The 23476-nt window shown below is 37.2% G+C and overlaps 1 protein-coding gene across 3 annotated transcripts in view; it reads right to left on the reverse strand.

Moving 5' to 3' along the window:
* Nucleotides 1-23476, reverse strand: part of ARID4A (AT rich interactive domain 4A (RBP1-like)) — a 74581-nt gene that overhangs the window by 32126 nt on the left and 18979 nt on the right. For all 3 annotated transcript variants that reach the window (XM_011989583.1, XM_011989582.1, XM_011989581.1), the window contains exons 6-11: nt 22150-22229; nt 21966-22060; nt 17373-17505; nt 13007-13086; nt 11425-11501; nt 10855-11021 (exon numbers count right to left, since the gene is read on the reverse strand). In XM_011989583.1, coding sequence (XP_011844973.1) covers nt 10855-11021; nt 11425-11501; nt 13007-13086; nt 17373-17505; nt 21966-22060; nt 22150-22229 — 632 coding nt within the window. The remainder of the gene's footprint in view (nt 1-10854; nt 11022-11424; nt 11502-13006; nt 13087-17372; nt 17506-21965; nt 22061-22149; nt 22230-23476) is intronic.

The raw sequence follows: 23476 nt of genomic DNA on the forward strand, positions 1-23476 counted from the left end.
AGTAAAATGCCAGAGATCCAAGAGTCACATTCATGATCATAATTTCAAGAAATTTCCAATTTATTTAGTATTAGTATATACTGCCTAGTATTATAAGTAGTTGTATATCTATCTACACTACTAGATTGTGAATTTTCTGACTTTAGGCACATGTCTTCAGATTAAGCTCAAACATCTACTGATGGTTACCATGAATCAGAGATTGTTCAAAAGCACTGTGGATTAAAATGAGAACACATGGTTCCTTTCTATTTTTGCTGCTCTGAGTTTGGCAGGAGGTGTAGAAAGGTAAAAGAAGCCAATATAACACGATGTGATAAGTGTTGTAAAATACATAAAAGAATACAGGAGGAGCAAGTGAGGAAATGAATGGTTCTCCTTGAGATGAACTGGCAGTGGTAGTATTAGGCAGCTTCAAAATATAAATAGTAGACAGCCCTGGAGCTAGAGCAAACAGCATAAGCATGCGACTGACAAAGGCAGGCTGGGATTAGGAAAGGACTCTATAATAGTATGCTAAAGAATCAAAACTTGATACTGTGGTTAGATGTGAAATTTGAGACAGGGAAAGATAATTAGATCAGATTTGTATATTTAAAATTTCTCAGCCAAGAATGAGTTTGATGGATTGGAAGGGAAAAGGAAGCCATTATAACAGTCCACAAGGAAGAGAATGCATGCCCGAATTAGTCTTGCCAGCTGGGATGGAAAGTTCACCTCTTCGCATGAAAGGAAGAGGGAGGGAGAGAGAGAGAGAGAGAGAGAGAAAGACAGACAGACTGATGGAGGGATGGGGAGAGGGAGAGAGAAGGGAAGAGGGAAGAAGAGAGAACCACTGTGCCTGGCTTACTCATAACTTTACCACTAATGACTGGCATTTAGTTTAGACACTCATGTGAATGAAAATGGTATCTGTGCAAATGAATTGTGTAGAGTTTTCTTGTTTCACATTCATTGAGTATGAGAGCTAAGATTTATGATAATATAAATGCAAGACTCAGGGAAAGAGAGGAAATAAGAATAGTTGAGGATGTTCTAAGACACAGTTGGGGTGGGCGTGGTGGCTCACGCCTGTAATCCCAGCACTTTAGAAGGCCAAGGCAGGCAGATTACCTGAGGTCAGGTGTTCGAGACCAGCCTGGCAAACATGGTGAAGTCCCGTCTCTACTAAAAATACAAAATTAGGCCGGGCGCAATAGCTCATGTCTGTAATCCCAGCACTGTGGGAGGCCGAGATGGGCAGATTGCCTGAGCTCAGGAGTTCAAGACCAGCCTGGGCAATACGGTAAAACCCCGTCTCTACTAAAATACAAAAAATTAGCCGGGCGTGACAGCATGCGCCTGTAATCCCAGCTACTCAGGAGGCTGAGACAGGAGAATCACTTGAACCAAGGAGGCGGAGGTTGTAGTGAGCCGAGATTGTGCCACTGCACTCCAGTCTGGGCGACAGAGCAAGACTCCGTCTCAAAAAAAATAAAACAAAAAACAAAACAAAATTAGCTGGGCATGCTGGCGTGCAGCACCTGTAATCCCAGCTAAGACTGCGCCACTGCACTCCAGCCTGGGCAAAATGAGCGAGACTCCGTCTCAAAAAAAAAGAAGAAAAAAAAAAAATGACACAGGTGGTTATGGCCCATGACTTGCTGGCATTCACCTTGTCCCTTGTCCAAATATATTAATCAGAAAATGAATGATTATGCATTTGGAAATGGCACAAATTCTAGTAAACAGACTTCTTACCATTTTAGTGGGATGGGAAACTGATATGGTTTGGCTCTGTGTCCCCATCCAAATCTCATGTTGAATTGCAATCCCAAATACTGGGGGAGGGAACTGGTGGGAGGTGATTGGATCATGGGGGCAGATTTCTCCCTTGCTGTTCTCATGATGGTGCGGTCTCATGAGATCTGGTTGTTTGAAAGTGTAGAGCACTTCCCCCTTTGCGCTCTCTCGCGCTCACTCTCTCTCTCTCTCTCTCTCTCTCCTCCCCCGTTGCCACATGAAGATGTGCTTGCTTCCCCTTCACCTTTTCTCCTCATTATAAGTTTCCTGAGGCCTCCCCAGCCGTGCCTCCTGTATAGCCTGTGGAAATGTAGCCAATTAAACCTCTTTCTTTATAAAATACCCAGTCTAACGTAGTTCTTTATGACAACGTGAGAACAGAGTAATACAGAGACAAATGCAATTCGAAAAATAAGATCATATCTTATTTTTGTAGGAGCTATTAACTTTCTTAGCTAGAAACTCTACTTTCCAATACACATTAGGAAGGTGGACAGTGTCCAAATTGTCAAAATATGTCAGTAAAAGATGATGAACTTTACCCAAAGCTCCTCAGACCCATGTAACTTGTACACAGTTCTAACTGGTGGCTTGGGATAGTTTCCTAGCGTATAACATATTGGAGCCACAAAAATTGACATTTTTAAAGTGAGGAAAGGTATAACTAAATTTGATCTTTGTGGTTTCCCTGTACTATGTTTTGTATCTAACAGTACATATTATTGATGCGTATTCTCAGGTTTCAAGAACCCCTATGGGAATCCCTTAGAATTTCTGGTCAGGCGCAGTGGCTTCTGCCTGTAATCCCAGCACTTTGGGAGGGCCAGGCAGGAGGATCACTTGATCCTAGGGGTTTTAGACCAGACTGGGCAACAGAGCAAAACCTTGTCTCTATAAAAAAAAATAATAATAATAAATTAGCTGGGTATGGTGGTGCGTGCCTTTAATCCTAGCCCCGCTACTCAGGAGGTTAAGGTGGGAGGATGGCATATGCCTGGGAGGTTGAGGCTGCAGTGAGCTATAATCACCACTTACTCCAGATGTCTTCCCTCTGGTGTTTTCCCTTTGAATTCATTATCCATAAACATCTTTATAAAACATAGGTGGTTCCTGCTGGTAACCCTTTATTGGCTTTCAGCACCTTCAGGACGAGGTCTGGGTTTTTCATCACAGGCCTTTAGAAGTCTGCCCCATCATGATTTGACCCGTGCCCACCTCTTTGTTCCTACAAATATCTGTTGAATTTTTAAAATCTCAGCTGTTGTCACTTATTTTCTGAGTTTTTAAAACTTTCATTTTATCTTTCCTATTATACTTAATACTAACAAAGGGAATGGGCAACACAAAGGCAATATTCAATGTAATATCAACAGCAGCTTCTGAACAATATCTAAGTGGCAGCAGGGGAGATGTAAGAAGTCCCATATCGTGGAAGGGAGAATAAAGAAGTGTAAGTGGAACAAACAAGGAGCACTGAAAATCAAGAACTTTTACTACAAGTGACAGAAAACTATCCCAAGATGACTTAAGCAAAAAATAATTTATTTTATAAACTCACAAAATTATGCAAGAAATTGAGATTGCCTAGAGAGTACACAGCCTGAGAAAACAGGTACTATAAAGGGAAGTTAGATATCTTATCCCTTAGTTCCCCCCGCCAAGGTGAACTTTCTAGAACCTTATAACAAATTTCCCACCACCTTGTTTCAAAGAGTAATTTGCTACAACAATTACATAACCCATATTCATTCATTTAATGAAGGTTTAATATCAGCTAAGCAAGCTCTGTGTTGATAGCTGTTAGCTACACATACTGGTAGGAAAAGGAAAAAACAAAAACCCTGAAATCCCCTGCTTTCACAGATCTTACAATCTAGAGGAGGAGAGAACATTTTCTTAAAAGCCTGTAAAAAATTCTGAAACCTCTCTAAACCTTGGTTTTCTTAATTTTTTTATATATATATATATACACACACACACAAAGATATATATACACACACACACAAATATATATATAAAGAGAAGGTTCTAGGAGATTTATTGTAAGGTTCTAGAAAGTTCACTTTGGGGCTGGGCGCAGTGGCTCACGCCTATAATCCCAGCACTTTGGGAGGCCAAGGTGGGCAGATCGCTTGAGGCCAGGAGTTCGAGACCAGCCTGGCCAACATGGTGAAACCTTTTCCCTACTAAAAGTATAAAAATTAGCTGGGCATGGTGGCGCATGCCTGTAATTCCAGCTACTGGGAAGGCTGAGGCATGACAACCATCTGAACTTGGGAGGCGGAGATTGCAGTGAGTAGAAATCATACTCCAGTCTGAGTGACGGAGTGAAACTGTCTCAAAAAAAAAAAAGAAAAAGGAAAAAAAGAAAAAGAAAGTCCACTTTGGGAGGAACTATGGGATAAGGTATCTAACTCCCCTTCATAATCTCCCTTTTCTCAGGCAATGCACTCTGAGGCAATTCCATATGTATATATTTATTTATATACATATTTACATAGACTGTTGCAAGGACTAACCAAACAGTCTTACTTTAAAAACCACCAAGTCTCCATAAATAAACTGAGAACATTATTTAGCGTGGTCATCTTTACTTGTTTGTACCTCCTACAAAAGGTAAACATTTTAATAGTGGTATTATGAAAGGTACATCTTGATGTATGTTCCGGTACAACAGATATATTTTGTTGTCACAACACCTTAGTGAAACAGCAAATAAAGATGAATTTAAAAAGAAAGCTTAAAATTTTAAACTTTCAGTTAAACTTCAGGTTTAACTTTAGGTTTAACTTAAAGTGAAAAGCAAACAAAACAAATAGTAAGTCTGGTAACTCAGGTGAGCCATAGGTCAAAATGACTATGTAGGTTATCAATAAGACTCACCCCAAGTGGAATTCTGAAGAACTGTCCAGAAAGTTATCATATGTAAAAACTAACAATTGACAATATATAGATTAGAAGAAAGAAAACTGGGAAAAAATTCACAATCTTTACAGACTTATGTCACTTAGTGTAAAGGCTAAGAGCCAAGACAGTATGTGATTTACAAGAATGCAATAATTAAATCTTGAGTAAATATTACATTAAATAATGTACATTATACTGCGTTTAGAAAAAGGTGGTATTATGCAATATGCTTTAGAAACATTTTAATCCAAAAGAATAAAAACCACAACCTCTTTTGTTCCCTAAAATTATTTTATTACTAAAAGAATCACATATATATATCTTCAGTTAGAAAAAAAAAAAAAAACTACTGTAGATCTAGTACAGAGAATAGACTGGAGGAGGGCAAGCATGGATGTTGAAAGAACAATTAAATTGTTATTGTTATTGCATTAGTCTAGGGGTAAAAGAGAACAGTAGCTTGGAGTAAGATTGGCAGAAAGAAGAAAAGAAACCAAAGGAAGTGGGCAAATTTGAGAGCTATTCGAGTGGGTAGAAGAGAATGGACTGGGTATCTGATTGGACAGGGGGTTAAGAATAATCAAGGTGACTTCTGTGTATCTGGCTTGGACAGCTGAGCGGATGCTGCTTCTATTAAAATGAATTAAGGACAGCCGGGGAAAGGACAGGTTTAGGGGAAAAAGATGATGAATGCAGTCTTGCACATACTGAGTCTGAATATGTACAAGTTAAGATGAAATCCTCGGCCGGGCGCAGTGGCTCACGCCTGTAATCCCAGCACTTTGGGAGGCCGAGATGGGCGGATCACCTGAGGTCGGGAGTTTGAGACCAGCCTGACCAACATTGAGAAACCCTATCTCTACTAATAATACAAAATTAGCCAGGCATGGAGGTGCATGCCATAATCTCAGCTACTCAGGAGGCTGAGGCAGGAGAATTGCTTGAATCCAGGAGGCAGAAGTTGCAGTGAGCTGAGATCATGCCATTGCACTCCAGCCTAGCTAACAAGAGCAAAACTCTGTCTCCAAAAAAAAAAAAAAAAAAAGATGAAATCTTCATTGGCAGTTTGTTATAAATGTCTTGAGCTAAGAAGAGACATCTTTGATGTACATACAGATATCGAGTCATTATATCATTTTAGATAGGAAGTAGACCAAAAAACTGTGATGTCATGGATACCAAGCATTCTAAGAAGTTAGGTATGTCAGAGGTACTGACTACTACTCAGTAGTCAAGTAAGATCAAGATAAAAACGTGTTTGGTTTAGTACAAAACTTTGTTGGAGTCACCGCTAACCTTAGTAAAGTTGTTTTAGTTGTGGGAAAGCAAGATACACTATAGTGAATTAAGAGTAAAGGAGAGGTTATGAACAGTGTATGTAACTCTAAGTGATCTGGCCATGAGTGGATGAAGAAGAAATGTAGTTACCTGGAGCGGAAAGCACAGAGGTTGTCTGAAGACTTGTCGAGGAAATATGGAGGGGTTGTCAGAAGGCTGGGAGAGATGTAAGCATGTTTTAAAAAGCTGATGAGAAGGATACAACTGAAAGGAGTAAGTTAAAGATGCAAGAAAGAGAAGAGAGAGTCGATAGTCTCTCTTTTCCTGAAAGGAGGAAGGGAATGAGATCCAGAGCATAACCTGAGAGACTCATCTTATAGAGGAAGACAAAACACTATCAATTGTGCCTCAAGCGAAAGAGAGCAGGCAAACAGGTTTACAGCATGCTCACATCTGAAGCTCCCAATTTCTTTACAAAATTGTGTGGAGTGGATATAGGATTATCGGTTTAATGGAGGAAATAATGATTTGCTTACAGAAATTGGGAATTGACCAATAGTACTGAAGGCCCAGTGAAATTTGGTAATCATAAAATTTAGAGTGGTACTATTCTTCCCTATTGTACACCTACAGAAAATTTCAGGGCTCACATAAGAGATGATATATTCATAGTAAGGCACTTATAATTTCAGAGAACAGTTTTACCAACAGCTGCCTAAAATAAATGATTACATGATTCTTGTATTTTATCAGTTAACTGACCCTAGTAATTTTTCCCCATTTGAAAAGGTACACATTTTAATCATCAAGATGTCATTTAAATGCTATCAAATCCAAGATTTTTAGTACAAGTCAACTATCTCATATGACCACAACTAAAAAATGAATTGATATAAAAGTGTTTTTTTAAATACATAAAAACATAGCTGTATGTAGCTATATTTGTGTGTACAAATGTGGAATCCTTATTAATCTTATTAGATGATCCTAATTGGGCTAGACTCTTTCTTATACTATTACCATGAAGCAAGACTCTGCTAAATACATAGGGGCATTTTTGTTTGTTTAATGGGCTAAACTTTAAGATTTTAGCAAGTCAGCTGTTATATGATTGCAAGCTAAAGTCTCAATTATTCACGGAAGGTTGGCTTTTTAGGATCTGCTTAGAAATACAAAATGTTCACATTACATTTAAAATATTCTTTAAATTCTACCAATTTAGCATGGTTTTCTTAAGTTATCAAGGATTTACTGTAAGTTTATACCTAAAGTAATCTTGAACGACCACCAACAAATGCCTTTACCATCTACAAAAAGGCATAAATATGCACAAATAACACGATTTAAACATCAAAAATAATATTTATGTTTCCATGAATAAACAAACTCAAATACTTACGATTTTTTACAATAGTGGAATATAATCTTAGGCATTAATATGTCAGTGGTCCCTAAACAATTCCCAATATTAGAGAAATGGCAGTAGTTATTTAAAAATTCACTGAATTCAAATTTTCATTACTAAATAGGAAACTTTTAAAAGCGCCCAACCTATAAGCCTACTTATTATAAGCCAAAATGATTTAAAAAGCTAAGACTGGTCACATTCTCCTTAATGCTCAGTTTTCTAAACAACAATCCATTTTTTTTTTACCCTTAGAAAACTCTCCTATATTTATCCAAAGTAAATATAAATCAGGAATAAATGAATAATTGAGACGATTACTTATGTTTACATGAACTTTTTGATCAATTTTAAAGGTGAAAAATCCAGTAATATCTTTTCTAATACAAAATTTTCTTAACAAAAACATTTCAGTAATAACCATAAAAATATCCCCCAGGGAATTTTTCAATATAATTATTGAGTTCAAGTTTAAAGTAATCAACACACATAAAACCTACTTTCTGTCAGATCCTCAATCTTTTCCCACATAGTAACAGCATGAGATCTATATCTTGTACTCAAATCCTGAACTACCAATACTTAGGAATTCAAATTAATATTAAGGGGAAAAGGTGCTCTTTCTGTAACGTCATAGAATCTCAAATCTCATTAAGGCTACTTAGGATACCCAAAGCATCAAATATAAAAACAATGTTCACTGCCCATTAACACTGCAGAAGTATCTAACACTTGTATGATTCTACTGCATAAAATTTGCTTGCTATACTAAAAACACCAAATGACAGACTAGAGTATTGTTACAGTGGTTTAGAGAATCTTACAAAAGATCTTTTTGATTATTGTAATGCAACATTGAATCTTCATGAAAAGCATAGCATCATTACATTTTGGGAAGACTCTGATCTGTAACGTAATACAACAGCGTGGCCTCACCTACATGGTAAAGGCCCATAATGACTAAGCCAGGTAGGCCATGGTTTATCAGATTTTTATTCATTTTATACCATAGTCATTCCCCTCCTCTTTATTGTATACAGTGCTTTTCAGTTTATCAGTATATTACACTTTTAAAAAATAACTGTTCAAGACAAGCTACAATGATTCAGCAACTAAATCTTAAACCCAGGAGCAAGAAATGCAGCTGATATTTTTCTAAAGCAACAAAATTTCACTCAAGAAAATCTTCCTGTATAGTCAAAGAATTAGTTCAATAATTCAATAAAACATACGCTATGAAATTGACCATCTGAAAAATAAATAATCATATGAATCAGTGCCTAAATTCTGTAATTTTGCTGTTATTTTTCAGTAGATGAAAAGCATCCTGATCCACTTAATTTTAACAGGCTCATAATTTACATGACACATTTTAAGAAGATACTATCCTTATAAGCTTTCTTACCTTTAAAAATTTATTTACTATTACCTGCAAACAATAGGTAACAGAGCTTTGCCTCTGCTCTTCGTTCTTTTATACTAATGTATACTCACAGCTTGAATAAAACATTACAATATTTATGAAATGAATCATTGTAATAAGACCACTACTTACAATTTACTATTTTATAGTCTCCCTCTGCAACTTTCTACAAAGCTCTTTTTACCCTCTTTGTTTAAAATTTCAGGGTTTTTAGAGGGTGAGGGGGGGGTAGGGAAAATGCATTCTGGAAGGGACAGCAATTAAAAGTATTAGCAAAAATAAAGAGGCTAATCTTTCTTCAATATTGGACAGTATAAGATCCTAACTAATGTTAATTTAAAAAACAAAAGCTAAATCACAGATTTGCAACAGTTCACACCCTGAAAATGTGGCCTAATTACCCTGAAAATATATAATCTATAAATAAATACACATAAAATACAAAATTCACATTTAATATTCTGACTTTAAATCCTGAATTTTGCCAAACTATCTCATTATCATTTTCATTTCAAAATCTATCTTGTTTCAGAAAAATAGCCTTCATCCATTGATATTCTAAAAATAGACTCCTACTGTCTTTTTTACAAGAAAGAATATTTCTTGGTTCTGAGTCCTTCCATATCAGCTACATCATCAATACCTAAAATTCTTATTTAATCCCGTCTTTGGCAATCAAAATGGTAACTAAACATACAAAAAAAAATCTTACCTATATGCTGCATTTTCTTTCAAATGCAAAGTGGTTAGATTCCCCTTCTACTTAATCAGTACAGGGTCTGGACATTTTTCAGTCTGACTTGCAAATATTTGCTTTCCCTCTTAGGGCATAGCATCCGCAGGGTTATACAGCACTACTTACATTCTCTTCCACATAAAAATCAGACATTACATGAAAGGAAAAGAAAGACAGCCCATTTCAAAGCATCTGGCAAACCTCCATTGGCAACCTGCCAAGCCTCTGCTAAACCTTCCTGTCTTTCCGAGCATGCTCACTTAAAACCAACAGCATGTTACTATGGCAACTCTGTAGGCAGCCTGTAAGTATGAACCGCCATTCTGATTTCAGAGTGTAAAAAAACCAAATACTGCAGGGGAAGTAAAAGGAAAGAAATAGCGTATGCCCTTCATCACATACGAGTATACTCATTTCATTTCATAAATTCGTATTTGTGTATTTAAAACAGAAGCATCCCACATTTTTCCAGGCAAATATTTTTCATGCTCAAATAGGTCCCCCTTTTCAGTAAATTCATTGTCTTTGTCTTGCCCCTAAGCCCTTTTACCCCATAACAACCAAAAATATACTAGACAGTTTACCCCATTTGATACAACACTGCAGAACAGACAACAGTATTCATATAAGCAATCATGCAGTACTCTATGGATGATTTCCTACAATTATACGCACATTATAAATGACATGGCAATATTACTAAGAAAACCATTAGCACTTAGAACATATAATCTAAATCTTTTCTATGATTTACCAAATTGCCAAATGAAATTGTCTTTGGGGTTTGGATAGGATTTTTTTTTTTCCCTAATTATCCTTGAAATATTGTGAAATGTCTGAAAGAGGTTTTAAAGTTGAGACAGGCCAGACCTGGGTGCAAATCCCTATCCTTCCCATTTTAGTTGTGCCACCTTGGGAAAGTTACTTAACTTTTTTGAACCTCCCTTTCCTTACCTTTAAAGTAGGATAACAACAGTTACTTTATACGGTAGTAGTTTAAATGAGTTAACACATATAAAATACCTAAAATTTTTTTTTTTTTCCCTCCTGGGTTGTTTTGGAAAACACCCCGAAAAAACCAGTGTGCACTTGTTGATTAACTAACCTGAAAAGTATTTTCTTGTAACCTCTTACTAAAAATTAGTTCTGATTTACACACTATGCTATGAGCCAAAAACCTTCCTCAACACCCAAATCAAGCAATGCTAGAAATGGAAACAAATAATAGAGAATCTAAACAGAGGGAAAAATATATGAAGGTATTATCTTCACTAGAGAATATTAAGATGTTTTTATTTGTTACAAACATGAAATTACACCTACCACCTCTTCTTCTGTCTTTTTGACCTCCTTTTCCTTTTCTTCATCATTTTCTTCAGCTGGGCCATCTTCATCATCACTACTGGATGACTCAAGGATTTCACTTATATCCATTTTCCAATTATCAGGAACAACTCTAGTTTTTAAGAAGATGCTTGCTTTCTGAAGCCCTAAGAGTGAAAATGTACTTCAGCAGTTGCTTGGAATTAGCAGCACAGAACAAAAGAAAAGGCATGGCATTCAGAATCAGAAGATCTGAATTCAAATTCAGCTGTCATTTATAAAATGATACAGTAAGCTTGAACATATTTCATAAGTTACAATGTTATATAAAATTTGTTATTACTTTACAGAATACTGTGAGACATCTTAATGGTAAAATATGAAAAATTAAACTTATCTAATAATCACACATCAAATATATCTAGACGTTAAAAAAAAAATCAAGTAAGATTGGTTATCAACTCTAAACACTTAAAATGGTGGCACCAGAGAGTATCAGTCTTGCTTTATTTGCTATTTTCCATATAGAGCCACAACATAAAATAATAGGGTAATTCATCCTTATTTTACCTGGTTTACTGGAGAGCTCAGATTCCGGTAGATTGAGAATGTCTACTTGCTTAATGTCCTTTCTTGCTATAGAGTAACTAATTGTCAAGAAGAAGGGGAGGAAAATAACTTACTCAATACAAATTATTACTTAAATAGTACATGTTGACATATAGAAAAATAAAAACCTCAAAATCAAAATATTGCCTATAAAATGTTTTTAACTTACTCCTTAATAAAAGGTAAGAAGAGGTAATACAGGCAAAGCTAGTTATCTTAATTCTGAAGTTTTATATATCAAAGTACATTGAGGGCCTCACATTCACAATATTTCAATCTATACATTCCTCCTACAGATAGTACCGGGTAATTTATATCAGCATGATGTTTTCAACACTTGTAGACAACAATGTCTACTTTAATATTTGTGAAATTTATTTTTCATTTTAGTAAAAAAGCACATTTACTAGATAGTAATATTGAAATATTTTTACCACTATAAGATATATTATGGTATTAAATTTTTCACAGAGAACTATAACTCAAAAAAACTTTTTTAATTTCACTTTTTTGATCGCAAAGCAGAGATGAGGTTAGGAAAAAGTTTTTATAAGTCTGGATTTCATTTTTTTTGAGACAGAGTCTCACTCTGTCGCCAGGCTGGAGTGCAGTGGTGCGATCTCAGCTCACTGCAACCTCTGCCTCCCAGGTTCAAGTGATTCCCTTGCCTCAGCCTCCCAAGTAGCTAGGACTATAGGCATGCACCACCATACCCGGCTAATTTTTGATATTTTAGTAGAGACGGGGTTTCACCATGTTGGCCAGGATGGTCTTGATCTCCTGAGCTCATGATCTGCCCGCCTTGGCTGGGCGTCAGCAACCGCGCCCGGCCCAAAAGTCTGGATTTTAATCATGAAAAAAGTCAAAATAATTGCCCTTGTAATGTAGATTAAAAAAATAAGCTTCAGGCCGGGCAAAGTGGCTCACGCTTGTAATCCCAGCACTATGGGAGGCCGAGACAGGCAGATCACAAGGTCAGGAGATCGAGACCATCCTGGTTAACACGGTGAAACCCCATCTCTACTGAAAATACAAAAAAATTAGCCAGGCGTGGTGGCGGGCGCCTGTAGTCACAGCAGCTCCGGAGACAGAGGCATGAGAATGGCATGAAACCAGGAGGCGGAGCTTGCAGTGAGCCAAGATCGCGCCACTGCACTCCAGCCTGGGAAATAGAGCGAGACTCTGTCTCAAAAAAAAATAAAAAAAATAAAAAATAAAAATAAGCTTCGGAGTTAATAATAAATGTCACATACTACACATGATGAAAATATAGAATTTTACAATTAAGGAAAAAAATAAATACCATGCTTTGCTAAAAAAAAACTTAATATTGTTCTCACATAATGTTGTTCACAGATTTTATACAAAATGTGTTAGTGAAAAATACCCTACATTACAAAAAGTCAAAATGTATTAGGTAACAACTTCTCAGTTCATGAATGATTAGACTATTAAAAATAAAGTTTTGGTGGGGGAGCGCTCTATCATTGTAATTCCATATTTTTTCCTCCCATATAACATCATTAAAGAATTCATTACTCACAATTTAGAATCAATAAATGATCGAACTAAACACTGATCCTTTTTCACTGTGATGTCATCATTACAGCTGGGAGATATTACCTGAAATATAAAATAAGAACAGATTGATTCCTATTTCCTGTGCTCAGAAAAAGCATATTTTTCAAAAGAACAATTCTGGGTCCCCTAACTTCTCAGATAGATCATCTTTTACAAAAAACAGCTTCATTATAAATAGCCCCTATTATTAAGGAATTACATACAAAAAAAGATACCCTTATATATTTTGTTTAGCATATTGGTTGTCTAGAAATTTATTTTATCCATAGTTATTAGATTATAAAGTGAATAATTAATGAAATACAGGGCCAGGTCTAGTGACTGATGCATGTAATCCCAGCACTTTGGGAGGTCAAGGTGGACAGATAGCTTGAGCTCAGGAGTTCAAGACCAGCCTGGGTGGCATAGTAAGACACTGTCTCTACCAAAAATACCAAAAATTAGCCTGGTGTGGTGGTGTGTGCCTATAGTCCCAGCTACTCAAAAAGCTGGGATGGTAACATCAGTTCATCCCAGGAGATGGAGGCTGCAGTAAGCCAAGATCACGACACTGCACTCCAGCCTGGGCGACAGAGTGAGACCCCATTTCAAAAAGAAAAGAAATATAAATTAAAATGTGACCAGCACTTTAAAAATATCAGGATTTATTCTAAGCTAAATTATTGTCAAAAACTAAATTGTATAATCTGTGATGAAAATTTGGCATATAATTTTTTAAAATATACTTGAATAAGAATTTTTCGAAATCTGGTCATTAAAAAAAAATCTATGTTACCTTTTTTAACCAAGATATGTACAATCGTTAGTAATTAAAACAAGTTAAAACATGAACAAAGAACTTTTTAATTTCTTAACTTCTGAAAATAGTATCTTAACAGTATCATTGGTAAATAATCTCTGTATCCTTTACAGAACTTCATATTTTAAAAAAATTGCTTAAATGTATCTGTTCATGCTCTCCCTAACACTAGCCTCTCTCTGCTACATTCCAGCACCATTCACAGACCTTTGTGCACTGATGGAAATGTTCTGTATCTGCACTGCTCTATACAGTGGCAGTGAGTCACATGGTGCTAAACACTTGAAATGTGGCTGGTGCAACTGAGAGACTGATTTTTTAATTCTATTTTATTTTAATTAAGTTACATTTAAACTTAAATGGCCACACATGGTTCATAGTTATCATACTGAACAGTGTATATCCAGATAATTGAATATTCTTGGCAGTCACATCAGCTGTCTTAACACCAGATGGAAGTATTTTTTGTTTGTTTGCTAGGTGCTGGTAATTATTAGACTAATAATATAGCCGCGCCAACCCTCAAGGAGCTAACAGTGTACTGGAGGGGCAAACATAAAAAGATACACAAAAAGAACACAATGGAGGATAAGTACAGTGATACCACTAGCATATAATAATATGAAAACATTGAGGAGGGAGATTTTGCCTAACCTGGGCAAGGAAAAGGTGTGGCAGGAAAAGCTTAAAGTAAATTTTAAAGGATGAATAGGCATAATCCAAGGTCTAATTACCTCACCTATGAACTATTTAATGGCCTTCAAATAGATTCCTGCCACCTCCAGTCTTTCTAGTAACATGCCATTCTTCATTCACATTCCTAAACATGTAGCTCAAATAACATCACTCTTCTGGAAAATTCTCTGCAGAATTATGCCCAAATTCTTTAGGCGAACTTTTAAAGACCCTTCCGCCCTAGAATCAAATTATGTTCACAGGTATATATTCTATTATTCTCCGACTCACATCTAATATTTAGCCAAAATGGATTCCCAGAGCAAATAGTTCCGTGAACAAACCCATCCCTTTTTTTTTGAGACAGAGTCTTGCTCTGTTGTCCAGGCTGGAGTGCAGTGGCACGATCTCGGCTCACTGCAAGCTCCGTCTTCCGGGTTCACATCATTCTCCTGCCTTGGCCTCCTGAGTAGCTGGGACTACAGGCGCCCGCCACCATGCCCGGCTAATTTTTTGTGTTTTTAGTAGAGACAGGGTTTCACCGTGTTAGCCAGAATGGTCTCGATCTCCTGACCTTGTGATCTGCCCACCTCGGCCTCCCAAAGTGCTGGGATTACAGGCATGCTATTTTTTTTAACCTATTTTTTTGTTTCCTCTAGTGAAGCTTTGCCTACTATCTTTAAGTCCTTCAAAGCTCAGCTCAAAAGCACCTGCTTTGTGAAGGCTTTCTGTAATTTCCTCAAATAAATGTAATCTCTCAGGCCAGGGAGTCCTAATATTGAACATATACTATTTTATATTACTGTTACTTGGATTATTCTGTACATTATACATAAAATCACCAAATGTAAGAATAGTGTCCTACTCATTTTTTATTTGCAATATCCCCTGGTAAATGATAAATCTGAATAAATAAAAGAATTTATTAAAAAAAAAAAAAACTCTTGGCAAACCTAAAATCTGAATATTCTGCATCCAAATTCCAAATTACTTATTTTTCTATACAACTGAAAGGTTCAAGGGACTTTCAGACCTTCCTCATATAAATTAAATCTATTATCTATGAACTGAGTAATATATTTACACGCACACAGAAACCTAAAAATATACTTTCAGCTCTTTACAGGATTATAATCTAATTTGAGATACATTTTGTGCCACAATTATTATTAGAGATAAGTGATACCAAAATTCAAAGGGGCATACTTATGTTAAGAGTATTTAGGGCCAGGTGCAGTGGCTCACACCTGTTGATTCCAGCACCTCGGAAGGCCAAGGTCATCGTTTGAGCCCAGGAGTTCGAGACCAGCCTGGACAACATGGCGAAACCACATCTCCACAAAAAAATACAAAAATTAGCCAGGTGTGCTGACGTACACCTGTGGTCCCAAGCTACTCAGCAGGCTGAGGTGGGAGGATCACCTGAGCCGAGGGAGGTGAAGGCTGCAGTGAGCTGTGATCACACCACTGCACTCCAGTCTGGGCGACAAAGACCCTCTCTCAAAAACAAAACAAAAGAAGAGTATTTAAGAGAGACCCTGCAAAGAAGGTAGGACTTGAGTTGAACTTTAAGAGATATTTAAGAGGGGATGAGGAAGTGGAGGAAGAAGTAAAGGAGTAGGAAGAGAAGAAAAAAGACATTAATTTCCAATTATTTTTTACTCCTCTCCGAAATAATTCTCTTGTGTAGCTCTTCTTCTTACTCCTTCTCTGTGTAAGCAAAAATTAGCTTTCTCTACCAACCCACCTAAAAGTTGTCATTTCCAAAATCTTCCTTAAAATGTAGGTGAATCCCTCCTTTCATCCTTTCTTACTCCACTCTGTACCAAATTTTTTTTATTTACTATACAATCTTTAATAACGATGTAATCTCTTACATGTCTACAGTAAGCTTCTTGAAGGCAATACATTTAAGCCTCTTCTAAAGAACTTTGAACAAAGCTGAACTCACTGTAGATCCTCAGTAAATGCTAATTAATTTAAGGCAGGGATAAAGGCTTAGAGGAGTGATGTATCCTACATATGGGGCAGTTAAACAACTTGAGTATAGTTTACACTAAAAATAGGAAATAAACTGAGAGCCAGGGATGGCCTCAAACATCCATTTAAAAAAATGCAAAACTGATCAACTAGGCAGACTCACTGAAGGTTTTCTATTTCTGAGAATGGGACGATCATGACTAAATTTATATTGTAAAAAGATTTCTCAGCCAGGCATACTGGCTCATACCTGTAATCCCAGCCCCTTGGGAGGCCAAAGTGAGAAGACTGCTTGAGCCCAGGAGTTTGAGACTGGCCTGGGAAACATCGGGAGGCTACATCTCTACAAAAAATAAAAAATAGCCAGGTGTGGAGGCGCATGCCTGTAGTTGTAGCTGCTTGGGAGGCTGAAACAGGAGGAATGCCTGAGCCCAAGAGGCTGAAGCTGCAGTGAACTGTGCTCACATCACTGCACTCCAGCATTGGCAACAGAGTGAGACCCTGTCTCAACAGAAAGAAAAAAAATTTCTCTATAAAAGTTAGTGCTGGAAAATTAGTCTGAATTAATAGAAAAGAAAGAATTCAAGAATCAAGTTAAGGGAACCCATGGCAATGAGAATAGAGTAAAAAGCCATTGGACATATTATGAGGGAAGAAATACAAAAGAGCTCAATAAAAGGCTATATAGAATTAAAAAAAGAATAACCAAAGAAGACAGTGAAGTATTCTGGACCTATGATTATTCAATTAAAAAAAATCTCCAATAAAGTCCAAATTTGTTTAATATTTTCAAAATATTTTAAATGCTTTTTAAAAATCCATTTTAAACAAATATTTAGATGGCTGATTAACTTTGCAAAGAAACTTTACCTACCAAAGCAGGGTACCATTCAGTCCTCTCAGTTGCAGACACCACACTTACAACTTTTCCTAGTAATTCATCATTGAGACGGCGCTTGTCTTCATCTTCCTCTTCACTACTTTCTTCTTCCTTTTCATCTTCGGTACTAAAAGTTAGAATAACTTGATCATTATCCTAACACAAATAATTATTTGATACAGAGTATTGTGAATTTAATATAGTCAATTCAATTCCTAATGGATTACCCTGAAGTAGTAGCCTCTTCATTCTTATTATAATTGAAGACATGGGTCCTTCCTTAGCCTCACAGAAGTATGTAGTCCTGAGCTGTCTATGGTAACTCTGAGTCCACTTCACTAGACCAATGAGTGCTTAGGCTTAGGCTCTCATGCCAACACCAGCTGGGACAGAAAAACCTAATTACAACACCATTAAATACTTATTATGCCAAATACTTTTTTTTTTTTAAGATTGCCTTTCTATTTTTATGCCAGATAACAACTTTAATTTTCTAACTGGCTACGAAAATATCTGGCTATGAAAACACCCATAAGGGTTTACTTAAGGTAACTTATCTGGGTAACTAAAGTTTACCCTTAAGTGTCAACAAATTTTAAGCATACATATTTATATATATGAGTGTGTATATATGTGTATATATATATACACACACATACATATATGTGTATATATATGTACATACGTGTGTGTGTGTGTGTATTTGGAAATGGAGTCTCGCTTTGTCACCCAGGCTGGAGTGCAGTGTTACTATCTCAGCTTACTGCAACCTCTGCCTCCCGGGGTTCAAGCGATTCTCCTGCCTCAGCCTCCCGAGTAGCTGGGATTATAGGCATGTGCCACCACACCTAGCTAATTTTTGTATTTTTAGAAGAGACAGGGTTTCACCATGTTGGCCAGGCTGGTCTTGAACTCCTGACCTCGTGAACCACCCACCTCGGCCTCTCAAAGTGCTGGAACTACAGGTGTGAGGCACCGTGCCCAGCCAAGCCTACACTTTTAAAATAAAAATAACTATGTATTCCCCATTTGAGCTCCTAATGAATGTATATTGAATTTGACATCTTCTTGAAGACATCCTGCAATATATTGATAATGTTGGAGTTTACTAAAGTACACGGAGCTATTAACTCTTATTAATTCTTAAATGGCTCAAAACCACTTAGTTCATTATATTTTTATGGTTTTAGTCCTTCTTTTCTTCTCATAGACTTCTCAGCTGTGAGACTCCAGTTTTCTTTATTGACTGCATCTGCTAATTTTTCCTGTATTTCCTTTTGACACATCTTCCAATCGGCTGCACTCTGAGAAACCTGATAACTCAACTTGTTAAAATTATAAAATAAGTATAAGGGAGTTTTCAGTAGAAGTCTATGGAGGTAGTTCATAAATAAAATACTGGGTATTGAATTATTAAATACATATCATGTCCTGAGTACTTATTACACACTGATAAATTTATATACATTATCGGCTGGGCGCAGTGGTTCATGCCTGTAATCCCAGCACTTTGGGAGGCCAAAGCAGGTGGATCCCTTGAGGTCAGGAGTTGGAGACCAGCCTGGCGAATATGATAAAACCCCATCTCTACTGAAATACAAAAATTAGCCAGGTGTGGTATCACACACCTGTAGTCCTGGCTACTCGGGAGGCTGAGGCACGAGAATCACTTGAACCTGGGAGGCAGAGGTTGCAATGAGCTGAGATCACATCACTATGCTCCAGTCTGGGTGACAAAGTGAGACTCTGGCTCAAAAAAACAAAAAACAAAAACAACAACAACAAAAAAGAAAATTGTATACATTATCTAATACAAAAACCAGCAAGCCATCACCATCCCCATTTTCCTCAGCTATAAATTGAGAATATCTTGCAGGTTTTGTGAAGATTTGAGTTATTATACATAAATGCAGTTAACTATAAACAGGTTAAGTAATTTTCCTGAAGTGATATATCTAGTATATGGCCGAGTTGGGATTTCCATTTAGGGTCCTCAGAGGTCTTTTATTACTTTCTGGTTTGCAGCTTAGGTGTTATTTGACTTTGCCTTTAAAAATACTCATTATATACTCCCCAGGAGCAGTGAGTACATATCTAATACTGGGATCTTGGTTTCTAAATCTTATTTCCCACTAAAATAAATGAGGGACCCTTGTAGAAATGGCCAATTCCAGGGTGGGCGCAGGAAAAAATTAACATGAGCCTAGGATACCTTGTCATGCCAGAAGGTGAAAAAGTGCTCAAGAAATGGTGAGGCCTTATCAAAAGAACACAGAAGCCATCCTGGAAAGGCTCCCTTGGCTAAATCTGGAACAACCTGAATTATAACCCATTAAGTAAAATTAGAATCCATAGCATTAGGAAAAGAATTTCATTGTAGCTAAATGGTAACTAAAAAATGTAGCAAGAATGAAAAATTAGAAAAATCAGCATTTTGCTATCATAATAGTACTAACTGATTCAGGCAAGAATTATTAGTAGATAAAACTTGAAAATGGAAGTTTGACAGAGAATAGAATATTTAAGTAGTCTCAAAGTATCTCCACGCAGATTTACAAATTACAAAGGGGAAAAATGGTAACTATAGTAATTCTGAAGTTGAGAAATTTGGCAGACACCACCTAAACCAGGTGATCAAAGGTAGTATCACCAGATATGGGACAAACTGATAATACTTCTTGCTGGGCTTTCCTTCAGGACACAACATCACTTATGGAGTATAATGTATAACCTGAATCTAACAATGAGAAAACAATCTGACAAACGTATATAAGGGAAAAGATTACAAGACTATTGTCATGTATTCTTCAAAAATGTCAATGTCATGGGGAAAAAAAGGCTGCACAATTTTTTCAGATTAAAGGAGACTCAAGAACCATATAAACTAAATGCAATGCATGATCTTGAATTGGATCCTGGAATCAGGGGAACTGGGGGATGCTATAAAGGCTTTTATTGGAATAACTGGCAAAGTTTGAAATATTAACCATATGATAGTAGTCCATCAATGTTAAATTTTCTAAATTTGGTATTCATACTTTGGTTACGTAAAAGCATCTCCTTGTTCTTAAATATTTAATGATAAAGGATCATGATGCTTGGCACTTCCTCTCAAATAGTTCAGCAAAATAAAATTATTATTACAAAATATAAAAATAATTAGTATAGGCTGGGAGTGGCCCAACACTTTGGGAGGCCGAGGCGGGTGGATCACGAGGTCAAGAGATCAAAATCATCCTGGCCAACAGGTGAAACTCTGGCTCTACTAAAAATACAAAAATTAGCTGGGCGTGGTGGCACGCACCTGTAGTTCCAGCTACTGGGAAGGTTGAGGCAGGAGAATCACCTGAACCCGGGAGGCAGAGGCTGCAATAAGCTGAGATTGCGCCACTGCACTCCAGCCTGGCGACAGAGTGAGACTCCATCTCAAAAAAAAAAAAGAAAAGAAAAAAATTTGTATATATAGAGAGAAGGAATCATAAAGCAAATGTGTGAAAAATGTTAAGAACTAGTAAATCTAGATAAAGCGTACATAGACATTAGGCCAGGCGCAGTAACTCACACCTATAATCCCAGCCAGCACTTTGGGAGGCCAAGGAGGGCGAATCACTTGAGGTCAGGAGTTTGAAACCCATTTGGCCGACATAGTGAAACCCCGTCTCTACTAAAAATACAAAAACTAGCCAGGCGTGGTGGCGCATCTGTTATCCCAACTACTCAGGAGACTGAGGCAGGAGAATCACTTGAACCTGGGAGGCAAAGGTTGCAGTGAGCCAAGATCGTGCCACTGCACTCCAGCCTTGGTGGCACAGTGAAACTCCGTCTCACAAAAAAAAAAAACAAAAAAACAGAAAAAAAAAAGTATATAGACATTCACACAGACATTCATGTATTATTCTTGCAATCTTTAAGTTTGAAATGTTTTTGAAGTAAAAGATAAAAAACATATACTCACTTAAAATAGAAAAATCATCATATCAGTTAAAAATTTTGGGCCGGGTGCAGTGGCTCAGGCTGGGCGTGGTGGCTCATGCCTGTAATCCCAGCACTTTGGGAGGCTGAAGCAGGTGGATGACGAGGTCAGGAGTTCGAGACCAGCCTGGCCAGTACAGTGAAACCCTGTCTCTACTAAAAATACAAAAAAAAAAAAAAAAAAAAAAAGTGGCTGGGTGTGGTGGCATGTGCCTGTAGTCCCAGCTGCTCAGGAGGCTGAGGCAGGAGACTTGCTTGAACTCGGGAGGCAGAGGTTGCAGTTAGCCAAGGCCGCAGTGAGCCGAGATTGCACCACTGCACTCCAGCCTGGGCGACAGAGCGAGACTCCATCTCAAAAAACAAAACCCAAAACAAAACAAAAAAAACTTTGGCAAAGTAACTTAAAAATAATCTTTTTAAAATAAGAGTTGTTATCATTCCTGGCAAATAATGGGAATAATCAAGAATAAGGTCCACTCAGCATAAAATGTCTAACATAAGGATACAATATGCTATGGAAAGCTTACCCAAATGAATTTAGCCACCCTAAGAAAATCACTTGTTTAATGTTCTAATTATTGTAATTAAAATGATACCATATACGAAAAAACTCACACAGGAAGAGAAGACCTCCTTCCCCTGTTTGTCTTCTTTGCAATTACTGGAGTTCCAAAATGCTCTGGATTTGTTAATGGAAGCTGGTCAAGTGTCTGTATAAGAAACAGATTAATTAAATCACGTTTTGCCTCTAGATCAGTACCTGTAGTTCAATCCAAATAGTCCATCCATGTCACCCTACCTCACTCTCTGCAAAATGTCTCTCTCCTTTCAGACAAAGCGAGGTACGTCTCAATGTTCGCTCGTCACCATCATCAAACACTATAATAAGCACAAGATACCAGAGAATTTATGCACACTAATGAAATAAAAACTTAAAAGCACAGAATGCTATTATTGCTATTAATTAGAGCTTAATATTTGTAAGAACTATTATTTTAGTCATTTTTCAAAACCTTTACAATGAGCATACCATGCCATATTTTTCATTCTATAGATACCAAAAACATAGGTTAAATGGCTGCCCACAACTGCTTAAGTATCTCCATCGGCTTTTTTGATAGAACTATCACTACAGAACCACCTTCTTAACTCATTAGCAACCTAGTCAAAGCATAAATATTAAATTAACTGCAATTCTAGGAGAATGAACAAAAACCTGATTTTAAAAAAAGTATGGATTTTTCCACAAAAGTTTAATATTAGAGTACCCCTAACTTCCAGAAACTGACTCCTGGTATTGCTACTGAATTATTCTACTGCTTCTATTTATTTGCATGATAACCTGCTACACATGTACTGGCTGCCAAATTCTAAAGTCATAAGATACAAGTTCTTTCTTTTGTTAGAAAAGGATGTAAGTAGTTTGTTTAAAAAAATAAAAAAAAAAAAAGACAGGATTTTGCTATTTTACCCAGGTTGGTCTCAAACTCCTGGCCTCAAATGATCCTCCCGCCTAGGCCTCCGAAAGTGCTCAGATTACAGGCATCAGCCACTGTACCCAGCTGAGTAGTTTAGCAATAAAGCTTGAAATAAGGAAACAGAAAGATAAAGTTTTTAGTGCAGGCATGGTGGCTCACCATGGGACCTGTGGTCCCAGCTACTGGAGAGGACATGGTGGAACTATTCCTTGAGCAGGGAGAAACCAAGGCTCAACCACGGTTAGTGAGCCATGATTATGCCACTGCGTGACAGCAAAACCAGATTCTGTCTCAAAAAAAATAAAAACATACAAATATAAAAGGTTTTTTTAAAAAGAAACTTTAGACCAGGTGCAGTGGCTCATGCCTGTAATCCCAGCACTTTGGGAGGCTGAGGTGGGCAGATCACCAGGTCAGGACATGGAGACTATCCTGGCTAAGACGGTGAAAGCCCGTCTCTACTAAAAATACAAAAAATTAGCCTGGTGTGGTGGCGGGCGCCTGTAGGCCCAGCTACTCGGGAGGCTGAGGCAGGAGAATGGCGTGAACTCAGGAGGCAGAGCTTGCAATGAGCCGAGATTGCGCCACTGCACTCCAGCCTGGGCGACAGAGCAAGACTCTGTCTCAAAAAAGAAAGAAAGAAAGAAA

This window comes from Mandrillus leucophaeus, unplaced genomic scaffold (assembly GCF_000951045.1).
Source record: "Mandrillus leucophaeus isolate KB7577 unplaced genomic scaffold, Mleu.le_1.0 Scaffold359, whole genome shotgun sequence".
Lineage (NCBI taxonomy): Eukaryota > Metazoa > Chordata > Mammalia > Primates > Cercopithecidae > Mandrillus > Mandrillus leucophaeus.